Genomic DNA, 12,216 nt, shown 5'->3' on the forward strand with positions numbered 1-12,216 from the left:
GGCATTTTAGCACGAAATGCAAATATGTTGCCCATCAACTACGAATCATGGCTTCACATGCCTGATAGCAACAAAAACCAGGCTCTCGCTAATATTAAGGTAACAAAATGTGAATGCAATTTATAATACTTTGGTTTAAGTTTCATTTATATTTACATTCTAAACTTATGTTTTTTTAGGAGAGATTTGTTTTAGAAGTCTCCGATGATTATATCAAGAAGGCATTAGGTAAAAGATGAAGAGACAATAAAAGCACTTTAAAGAAACAATATTTTAAGAAAGACATAAGCCTCGAGGAAAAACTAAGAAATGTTCCGCCAGGAATGCTGAGGTATCAATAGGAAGATGCGGTTAGATTTTGGAATTCAAAGAAAGGAGAGGTATTGCGTATTTCCAAACTCTTATATATAGTGTTTACTATATACGTAATAATAATTTTATTATGTAGGACCGTGAGCGAGTTGGAACAAGCAGCAGGCAAAAACAAAAATTCACGCACACGGCAGGGTCGAGAAGTTTTGCTTCTGTAGCTGAGGCCGAGGTATTATGAATTTATTAATTCTTTCAAATATTAATAACTTTCTATTATTAAATAATATTCTTACTACTATATTGTAGGAAGTCAAATCCGGACAAAAAGTTGGACACCTTCAGCTTTTTGAGATTACGCATAGGAAGAAAGATGGATCTCCTATGACATCCGAAGCTGGAGAAATTATGGTATATTCACTTAATAATATTTGATTTATTCTAAATATTTATAATCTTTAATTATAATTGTTTAATTCAATTCATCATTAGTAGTTTTAAAAAATGTTAAGTTATGTTGCATTTCTTTTTATTATATATTTCGTTTCTAACTCTTTAATTGATTTTTTAGGAGAAACTAAAGGAGAAGAAGGCGGAATATGAAGCGATTGCTTCGAGTGATAGTTCTGTTAATCTTGAGAACATTGATAACAGAATTATCACTGAAGTTTTGGGTCCTGAAAGGTACGGTCGGGTTCGATTTCAAGGATCTGGTGTTACCCCGACCCAATATTTTGGATCCGGCTCCCAGCAATACATGCCTTCCGGAAGTCAAGCTCAAGCTGAAGTTCAGAGGTTAAGAGACCAGATAGCTCAGATGCAAGCGAACACGGTTGAGCAAATTGCCGAGGTTCAACGAAAATATGAAGAACTCCAGCAACAACTTAGAGCAGAGGCAGCAGAGAGGGAGGCAGCGGCTACAGCGAGAGAGGCAGAGGCACGAGCGATGGTAGCAGAACAGAGCAAAAAGTACGATGACCTCCAGCTACAACTTCAGCAGATGATGCATATGTTTCAACAATCGCAAAAGCCGCCGTCTTAGACATTAGTTTTCTTATTGTAAGAATGTTTTTAAGTTTTGTCACGTTTAACATTATTGTAAAAATATTTTAAATTATACTTTATTATTAATTATATCATATATCTTTAGTTAAATTTGAAGTATCATTTAGAATTAATATTTTTGTTTGTATTTTTTATGTTAAATTTGCTGTTTTTGGCTGCATTTTATATTATATTTGTTGTATTTGGTTGGATTTTAATGCAGGAAGGGCTGGATATTGGTGAAAAAAATACTACAAATCTGCCAAATTTAGCGGTGTTTGTAAAAAAAGCGCCGCTAAAAGCCTTGACCTTTAGCGGCGTTTTTTCCAATAAACACCACAAATTTTTGTGGCGTTACATATAGCAGCGTTTTTTGCGGCGTTTTAGAAAGCGCCGCTAAAAATTTTAGTGGCGCCTAAAAGCGCCGCTAAAGGCTAAAAAAAGCGCCGCTAAAAGTTTGTTTTCCTGTAGTGCGAAGAAAGAAAATGTGCCATATTGGCAGACCTTTCTGATTATCGTAGGGTATTGGGTTTAAGTAACACAATGTTAATTCTTAATTTGTAATATATATATATAAGAATGTCATGAGAAGAATTTTATTTTTTTTCTTTATATTACTAAATTCATATTTAAAATTAATTATAATATTTAATTTAGAATTATTGGCTTAGAAAATTGAATTAAAATAGTTGTGATAATTATAAACTTAAAAATAACTATAATTTAATAAAAATTGTGATTTTGAACTAACGAAATTACTCTTTATTTTTCTTCATATTACTAATTTCATATTTAAAAGTAATTATAATATTTAGAATTATTTGTTAAAGAAAGTTGTAATAAAATAGAAGTTGAAATAATTATACATTTAAAAATAATAATTATTCATTAATAGAAGGTGTGATAATTATCCATTTAAAAATATTTACAATTTACAATTATTAATTAAAAACACTTGTGCTAATTTTAAAATCGAGTTATTACTTTAATAAAACTCTATCAATAAAATATAGTGAAAAAAGATTATGATAATTGTAATTTCGACATAAATAAAAGCATGCTAATTTAATATTAAAGTTAGTTATGTTAAATATTTTTTTATATATATTTGAGAGAGGTGAATGGGGTTGCTTGGGATCGAACCCAAACTCTCATGTCTACAAAATAATGCTTTTGTTACTAGGCCAAGAGGTTGATAATTATGTTAAATAACTATTATTTTGAATAACATTATTTTACATTAGTTACATAGAGGAAAAATATGTTTAAAATACTTTAATTATTATTTAAATTTTTTCTATTGCAATAATTATATTTTATACTAATTATTGCAATTAAAGGTATAATATTTGGTATTAGAAGAGTAAATATGAACCCGTAAAAAGAAAAAAAAAAAGGAAAACACAAACCGTCCAACACTTAATAATAATTGTAGGCTCCATCTTATCAACACTCACCTTCTTGGAGTCTTACCGTAAATATCTATAACCCCAAATTTCCACACCACTCACTTTCATAAGTACTATTCTACAGAAATTTCTTACAAAAGTCCTTTGTTCATACTTATTGTTTTTCATCTGTTTTCCTCCTTCCTCATGCTCATATACTTATTGTTTCTGAGGTATTGAGCGATCTGTTTTCTGATTTTGAACCTTACATGCACATATATTTTTCTTCTCATACATCCTCATGTCGTCGTTACTTTCAACTTCCTCATCTAATTCTAGAAAGAAATACGATGTTTTCTTGAGTTTTAGAGGTGATGATACCCGCAAGAATTTTACGGATCATCTCTACGGTGCTCTAAATAGAAGTGGGATCGTCACTTTTAGAGATGACCCAAAGTTGGAGGCTAGTGAAGAGATCGCACCGGAACTCTTCAAAGCAATTCAGAAATCATGGTGCTCGGTAATCGTTTTTTCGGAGAACTATGCCTTTTCAGGTTGGTGCTTGGAGGAGCTTGCGGAGATTGTTAAACAAAAAAATGACAAGGCTCATAAAGTATTTCCAATTTTCTACGATGGGGATCCATCCGATTTAAGAAAACAAAAAGGAAAGTTGAAGAAGCCTTCGCCAAACACGAAGAAAGATACAAGGAAGATAAAGACAAGATTCAAAAGTGGCGAAATGCTTTGACTGAAGTGGCAAACATCTCGGGATGGCATTTAAATAATAGGTATTTCTTTCTTTTCTTCTCTATTTCCTAGTTTTGACGACTAAAAACTTGTTCTTTTATTGCATGTTATTTTTTATAATTTTGTGTTTAATTAAGAATTCCCATATTTCAACTAACAAGCAAGCTGCGTACTTTGATGCTGTAATACATCTTACTGTCTTATTCTTGCTTTTTGTTTGCTTCCAACTATATTATATTCCATGATTCATTGAACTCAAAATGAAAAACAGCATTTGAAAGATTTTTTATTTCATTGTAGGCATGAATCAGAGTTTATCAGAGACATTGTTAAGAAGATATTAGCGAAATTATGTTAGACATATCCAACTATTCATGATGAGTTGGTTGGAATTAGCTTACGTTTGGAGCAGTTGTATTCGAAAATAAACATTGGGGAAGACGATGTCCGCATTATAGGAATTTGCGGAATGGGTGGCATCGGTAAAACAACTCTTGCAAGGGTTGCTTACACTCAAATGTTACCTCATTTTGAAGGTAAATGCTTTCTTGCTGATATTCGAGAAGTTTCAAACAAACATGGACTTGTTTCTTTACAGAAACAACTTCTTTCTCAAATCTTTCCCGATGAACACTTTAATTTTTTCAATGTTCATGAAGGGAATGCCATAATTAGCCATAGATTGTCTAGTAAAAATGTTATTGTTGTTCTTGATGATGTTGATAACGTACAACACTTGAAATGCTTGGTTGGAAGGCGTGATTGGTTCAATATAGGGAGTAGGATCATTGTAACAACAAGAGATGAACATTTGCTCCGATCTTATCGAATCAATGATGTGTATAAACCTACAACACTGAATCCAAATGATGCATGTAGGCTTATCAATTTGAAAGCTTTTGATAGTGATACAGTACCGAAAGATGATTTTATTGAGTTCTCTAAACATGTTGTACATTACGCTGGTGGTCTCCCCTTAACTCTTGAAGTCTTGGGTTCTTTTTTGTACGGTAGAGATTTAGCTCACCGGAGAAGTGCAATCGAAAGACTTAAACAAGATTCTAACAAAGAAATTCTTGACACACTCAGAATCAGCTTTGATGGGTTGGAAGAAAAGGAAAAGAATATATTTCTAGACATAGCATGTTTTTCAATGGGGAGAAAAAAGATTTAGTAATGAAAGTATTAGATGGTTGTGAGTTTTTCCCCGATATTGGAATCGATGTTCTCATTAAGAAATCTCTCATAAAAGTCAGTGATGATAACCAATATTTATGGATGCATGCGTTGTTGCAAGATATGGGAAGAAAAGTTGTTGAAGAAAAATGTGTTGATGAACCTGGAAAACGTTGTAGATTGTGGAAGGAAAGAGATGTCCATCATGTCCTAACAAAAAACACAGTAAATCATTCAACAAAAATTACATACAAAATTTTCTTTTTATCAATATATGATATAAATCCAAAACTTAATCTAATTGGTTTACATATCGATCCTTAAGTAACATTGAGTAGCTTTAAGATAATTTCCATTTGTTGATTATAAATATTAATAAGTATTTGTAATATAAGTGCTTAATTTTATTCAATTTCTCTCATTAGATATTGTTTTACTTTGTTAAATATTTTATTTACTATATTTCGCCCCAAAGATTGTAATAATGTTGAGTATGTATGTAAATTTTCAAAAGTTTTATCGTACAATTTAGACCATTTATGTTGTCTTCTAATTGTCTATTCTTGATTACTTTTAGGCTACCGAAGTGATTGAAGGAATGACCATCGACAATAAAAGGTAGGAAAATATACATATAAATTTATCAATATGTACTATTAATATTGTTTGTAATAAAATCCAATAAAATCCAATGACTAAAAATCCTTTTGGCTTGGCTTGAGAGATTGAAAAGAAAGATAAAGGATGGAAAATTGAAGGGATAGAAAAGTAAATGATGGAAAACATATTTTTTTTCATAGGTGTGTTTGGCAAGAAAAATAGAAATTATATTTCGCTTCTCAGTATTGCTTAGTATAATGAAAAGTGGGAAGGAAAGAAACAAATATATAGACGAACTAGGTTCTGACATATCATTAACAGTTTTCAAAAATAAATTCAAGTGATGCCATTATTAGATTCATTGGTAATATAAGGAATTACAAATCAGTGCACCAAACATAAATCAAAATATTAGTTCTTGTTTTTTAAGCTTAGGTAATTAAAAGTCGAATGAAGTGTTAGATAGAGTGTTGTCTAATATTTTCAATCATTTCTCAATACGCTATGCATTAGATATAAGTATTGGATACAGGTACTTAAAAAGAACAATATTGATGCAGTATAACTTTTAGATATTGAATTTTTTTTGTATATTTTGAAGCTCATTTTTGTTTTGCTCACGGTTATTAGAGAATCAAGCAAGATGCTCAATTTGAGTGGCAAAATCTTCTTCATTATGAAAAAATTGAGATTGTTGAAAGTGCTTTGCCTATCAAATTGTGATGATCTCAAATATCTTTCTAATGAGTTACGGTTTTTAGATTGGAAAGGATACCCTTTAAGATTGTTGCCTTTAAGCTTCCAACCAAACAATCTTATTGCACTTCTCTTACCATACAGCTGCATTGAACAACTAAGGAAGGGAAATAGAGTAAGAATTAACTTATGTGATCCTTGTGTTTTAGCTTATGTTAATATAAATGATTAAACTTTGATTAAGGTAAAAAAACCAAAAATTAGCATTATTATGTTTTCTCATTTGTTTCTAATTTATTGTGGTCTTCAACAGCCCTTGCATAAGTTGAAAATAGTGAACCTTGAAGGGTCCGAAAACCTGATCCAGACACCAGACTTCACAACAACGCCAAAACTTGAAGCTTTGATTATGGAAGGTTCTACCAGATTAGTAGATGTCCATCCATCAATCGGAGTGCTTAAGAGGCTTAAACTTTTGAATTTAAGAGACTGCAAAAGTCTTAGTAGTCTTCCAACCAAAATTAGAATGGAATCTCTTGAAACATTAATTCTTTCAAGTTGTTCAAATCTTATAAGGTTTCCGGAGATTGATGGGAAAATGGAACATCTAAAAACTCTTGATCTTTCTAGTTGTTATAAAATTGAATATTTGCCCGTGAATTTGCAGCAAGTAGAGTTTTTGGAAGAGCTTGACTTGAGTGAAACAAGCATAACAGAGCCACTACCCTTCATTTTTCTATTGAAAAATATTAAGATTCTATCTTTCAATGGGCGCAAGGGACCATCATATAAGTCACGACCAAATTTGCCTTCTCTTTTCAAGGTAATCCAAGGAAGATGGATGAATCCCATAGCTCCAATGTTGCCTTTGTTGTCAGGTTTGAATTCATTGAGAGAGCTAAAACTAAGGGACTGCAATCTTTGTGAAGGAGATATTCCACGAGATACTTCTGGTCTATCCTCCTTGACAGATCTTGATCTTAGTGGTAACAATTTCATCAGCGTACCTGCATCTCTTACTCAACTCTCAAAGCTTGAGTTTCTTTACTTGATAAATTGCAAGAAGCTTAAATATTTGCCTGAGCTTCTTGTTAACATTAATGGAAGACAATTAATAATGGTTGTCATTAACATTAATGGGAGACAATCAATAATGACAACCACCAACTTTGGAAAAGTGGCATGGAATAATTTTTTTTGGTCCTTGAGATAATGGGCTATTTATTGTTTAGTCCTTGAACCTCAACTATAAATAGGCCTTCTCATTTCTCATTTCAATTCATCCCAACCAATCTTTCTCTCTTAGTTTTCTCTCTTCTCCCATTTGAGAATTCTTAAGGAATTCTATTTGTTTGTAATATTTTGGAGATAGTAAAGTTATCATCTGGTGTTAGTGCCCGAGAACGTAGGTATAATTTACCGAACCTCGTTAAAACTCTTGTGTTCTTTTTGTCCTAATTTTCTTTCAATATTTGAGGGTATAATAGTAGTATTTAATTGTGCTATTAAATTACTATAGAAGGGATATTCTGACTAAGGAAAGACTTGGTATTTAAGAGATTCTTGTGATCCACCTCTCTTCCCTGGGAATTGAACTTTGTGTGATTTTTTAGTACAATAATTTACACGCTTCCGACCCTATTAGAACAACACTCCTAACAAGTATAGGAAAGGTGTGGATCGATGGTTGTACTTCACTTGAAGTAGTTGCAAGTCCATCAAAAGGATGCAATTTAGTGGGTTGGGCTACCGTTAGAGCCATTAACCGCTTCAAATTGGCTGATGCATTAGCTCTGCTGAAAAAACATCTTAAGGTCGATTAATCTCTATTTTCTCCCTTACAAAATCTCATACTTGAGAATTTATGGTTTTAGTTACCAAACCACTTGTGTTTTATTTTGCAGGCATTTCCAAATCCAAGTAAAACGTTTGATATTATTATTCCCGGAAGTGAAATACCAGAATGGTTTAGCCAACAAAAAAGTGGCTTTTCAATTAAGATACCCCTACCTATCAACCTTCGGAAAGATAGTCAATGGATTGGAGTTGCTTCTTGCTACAGTTTTGTCAATAATGATGCTTCATGCGATATCGAGGTTGTCGATTGTGAAGCATTTATCTATTGTAGAAATTCTGAAGAAGCCAGCTGTAATGGATCTATTTTTCAAGGTAGAAATCGTCGACAAATTGATTGGAGTGGCTGGTTGGTGGGTAAACGATTTAACGAGCCCATAATGAAAGATCACCTTTTTCTTCGTTATTGGCCGCGTAATAAACTATATCCAATTTCCATGGAGGATAAATATGGTGACTGTGAAACCAATAATTTATGGACAACAGATTGTTTAGATTGGAAATGCGATGAGCTCGAGTTGTCTTTCATTAAAAGCAGTGTTAAGGTGAAGAAGTGTGGTGTTAGAATAGTGTATGAGAAAGATTTGGAAGAAGTAAAAGAGTTGCAGTGCCATACCACTCAATCTTCTCCAGATCATGAACACATCCACCAACACTCTGCTCACAACGATGATCCATCAGTAAGTATCACTTCTCACATAAAAGGAAAACGTAATATCTATGAGGAAGCAGAGGAAGAAGGGCCGCAATTATAATGTGCCAATCGGGGAAGAACCATTAACTATGGTAAACTACTTAACCAACCTTGTTTTTTTTACATAACCTTGCATCTTTTATTTCATATAAAGTAATTATTCTAGACTTATTTACGTATTGATATGAACCTTTCATTATATATCAAAAAAGTTTTAAAATTTTTATTCATACTAATATAGTAATATTGAACATGAACTCATATTCTATGCCTAAGCATATCCCAAATGTCGATAACATAGTTTTTTTATATCATTTAAAATTTTAATAACTTAATTCATTCCTCTTAACATAATTCAAATGTGTACATTTTGATTGGTTTAAATTTTTTTATTTATTAAATTTTTATTTTCATTATATATATATGTATATATATTCATTTACATCTATATTTTATTTGTAGGTTGAAGTAAATATAATAAATTTGAGACACAAATATGGAGAAAATGGATAGCTTTCATGACGAAGCAAGAAATAATAAGGTGAAAATCTTTTAATGAGAATTCGATCATAATTTCGATGAGAAAGGATTGTATGAAACAGTGACGCCATGTCATCTGTATCCCTTTTCCAATAGTTTTATGCCATATCAGCATTCTCATCCTGAATTTCAGTATTTTCATCTTGAAAAAAATCAAATCCAAATTAAATTCCTGAAATTCAGGATAAGAATATTGATGTGGCATAAAACTATTGGAGAGGGATAATACCCCTGTTTCATACAATACTTTCTCAATTTCGATTGAGTTAAAAGTACTGGGTTTAATTCGTTATAATAAAAGTAACATTTAACTTTCATGACTTACAAATAATATTATTCCAACTTCTCAGCTTATTATATTTTTATAAAGTATTTATGTTTACATTTATTTTTAATACTCATTCAAATAATCTTGGTGATTTATGTTTGTCACTTAAACCAATAGAAGCACGAAAATTTGCTCAAAGAATCATGCAAACAGACAGTTTAACAATTATAGGCTCGGTTGAATTTAGGAAATTAGGCAAAATGATAATAAAAAAAAATTCTTGGAGTTTATAAATTTTGATAATTTGACCATTATTCTTATTTTTTAGTAATTTAGTCCTTAACATTCTATTTTGAGTTAAATTATAGATTTTTTAATGCATTATGTTAATTAAACAGATAATTTAATAATATTGACGTGACATAAATAGCATTTCAATTCAACATCAAACTGTTTAAGTATCGTCTCAATTGGATCATCTTTAACTAAAATAGAGGATAAAGGGAAGGAAATTCCATTTGATTGGTGCGCAGTTTTCTTCTTACTTTTCTTATAATTGGTGCACAATTATGATTGATTTAAATGATTGAACATTAGCAGAATGAAATTATCAAATATTCACCTCTATTTTACAATGAAAATGTCATAATCTTACAAAAAAAAATCTGAAATATTAAGATTCAAACAATTGATTCGTTTAAATGTTGTTAAAGACAATTGCACAAAATAACTAAATCTCAAGTTATATTCTGAATTGGATTTATTGTCACTAAATTCTCCCTCTAGGAATGCATAAAAGTCTATTAAAATCAACTTATCTCACCGAAACTGGTGTAATCCCTTTACAAAGTCGGTTCAAACCACCTTATTTGACCGAAAATGATGTAATCCCTTTATATACATACCTAGATACGTATCGAACAATTTTGGTTTCTGCTTCTTATTAACAAGCTAGAAGGGGATTTAAATTTCTGTGTGCTTCATGTTCATCCTTGGTGCCTAATGTATGGGTGTTGATTGCTTATTCAGCTTTCATCCTATAGTAGTAAGGATGAAAGCTTATTCGGATCGTTTGGATGTATTTCAGAATGCTTAAAACTTAAATTTTGTGTTTTGTAAGAACCTTTATTTTGTTGTAATCATAATTTCGACTCTGTAAGTTCTATCACATTCTTTGGTGTACATACTTGGTGGAACTTTAGTAAGAGATATTTACATTATAAATGTGAAGATTAAAAAATCCAGATTTTATGGTAGTTTTTTTATGAATTTGGGTTAAAGCAATTAATAATGATATCGAATTAACAACATGTAAATGTAAACATTACTTTCGCTGACTTTTTAAATTGCCTTGAAAAGTATTTTACCTATGACAGGAGTTAAAAGTGTGGCGAAAACTTTTATCGGCAAATTTTCATACTATACTAACTAGATTATAACATGTCATTCAATTTTTTTATTGGTTCACTAAAAATGCATAAATTTTATAAATTTCCAGAGCACCAAAAATAAATGAAAATATTAATTCTAGTATTTTTAGGCTTAAGTAATTTAAAGTAAGATGCACGTATTAGATATGAGTATGTATTTGAAATGTGTAAAAAAGGTTCTTTTTCATGTATTAGAGAGTTCTTGAAGGGTCATGTCTCAATGCCCATATTTAGATTTAGCTGCTTCATGTGTTCGAGCTGCTGCTTGTAACAATGCATTTTATTGGATTTAGCTTCCATTAAAGCCATTAACTGCTACAGATTCGCTGAGAACATCAATGCATTAACATTGTTGATAAACCATCTTCCCTCTCATACTTGGGAATTTATGGTTTTATATATTTACCAAGAAACTGATGTTATTATACCTGGAAGTGAAATCCCAGAATGGTTTAGCCAACAGAGAGGTGGCTCTACAATTAGGATACCTCTACCTCCCAAAATATTTATTAAATATTTTATTATATATATAAACTTACACCTATATTTTCAATATAGGTTGAAAAAATATAATCCAACTTTGAGACAAAAGTGCGGAGAAAGTTGGATTGCTCCATGAAGAAGCAGGTAATAGGGCGAAATATAATCATCTTTTATCTTTGTCATCAAACGCCATGGGAACCTGTACTGTGTTTTTGTGTTGCTTAAATGGTATTTAAATAGCTACATTTTGTAGTTAAATGTCTTCAATTCCTGCTAACAAAAGATCCCATATTGACGAAACCATATTTCTTGTTGGGGATTTTTGAAGCAAAGGAAGAAATACAGGACAAAACAATGCAGTATTTTTACTTGCTCACAAAATTGCAACAAGGGAGTTATGGCTTCAGCTCATTTAGCTCATCTTTTCAATAAGAAAAACAAAACATTTATAGTCAACTACATCACCTAAACATCCACCTAACACCACGAAGTTACATTGGAATTTATGAAAACATTACTTGCACACATAGGTAAGCTGATTTATCAATCTATCAGCACCTAATTACATTAAAAACTATACCAACTCAGTTCATTTTGAACTAAAAAACTAAACTAGTGCTTGAAGTAACAAAATGAACAACAGCTTGAACTTTAGCCAGCATAAGTATGGCTTTGCAGCTTGTTCTGCTTCTTGGCTGCTTCATGTGCTGCATGTGCTGCATGCATGCCAACTTCAACACTCCTCCTTGGCTTGCATGCTACATACTCCTAGCTTAGCTCGCAAATCAGTGAACCTTGCTGTTACAACAAGCATACATGCTGCAGCATGTTTAGAAGCTGCGTGCACTTAACCAAAAATATAATAGCAGCATGGTTGGCCATTTTCAACACTACTGGTCTGCTTTTGAACTTGACAATCTCTCATACTTCATCCAACAAAAATACATTGTCTTTAAACACATCTTGCCTTGTTCCTTTGTTCATTAC

At 31.6% G+C, this 12,216-nt stretch overlaps 1 protein-coding gene, 1 long non-coding RNA gene and 1 pseudogene across 2 annotated transcripts; all 3 read left to right on the forward strand.

Annotated features, from left to right (window-relative positions):
- The first annotated feature begins 223 nt into the window (after positions 1 to 223).
- LOC121209453 (uncharacterized) lies at positions 224 to 940 on the forward strand. The gene is made up of 4 exons (XR_005904601.1): positions 224 to 380; positions 449 to 541; positions 619 to 720; positions 881 to 940. It is a non-coding gene; the product is annotated as an uncharacterized lncRNA (long non-coding RNA).
- Positions 941 to 2,837: 1,897 nt separating this feature from the next.
- LOC107962419 (disease resistance protein RPV1-like) lies at positions 2,838 to 6,620 on the forward strand (annotated as a pseudogene).
- LOC107954604 (disease resistance protein RPV1-like) lies at positions 5,941 to 8,569 on the forward strand. Its single transcript, XM_041082207.1, has 3 exons — positions 5,941 to 6,135; positions 6,274 to 7,050; positions 7,865 to 8,569. Exons 1-3 carry the CDS (start codon positions 5,941 to 5,943, stop codon positions 8,567 to 8,569), a joined length of 1,677 nt encoding a protein of 558 aa, XP_040938141.1.
- The last annotated feature ends 3,647 nt before the right edge of the window (positions 8,570 to 12,216 follow it).

Source organism: Gossypium hirsutum, chromosome A11 (assembly GCF_007990345.1).
Source record: "Gossypium hirsutum isolate 1008001.06 chromosome A11, Gossypium_hirsutum_v2.1, whole genome shotgun sequence".
Lineage (NCBI taxonomy): Eukaryota > Viridiplantae > Streptophyta > Magnoliopsida > Malvales > Malvaceae > Gossypium > Gossypium hirsutum.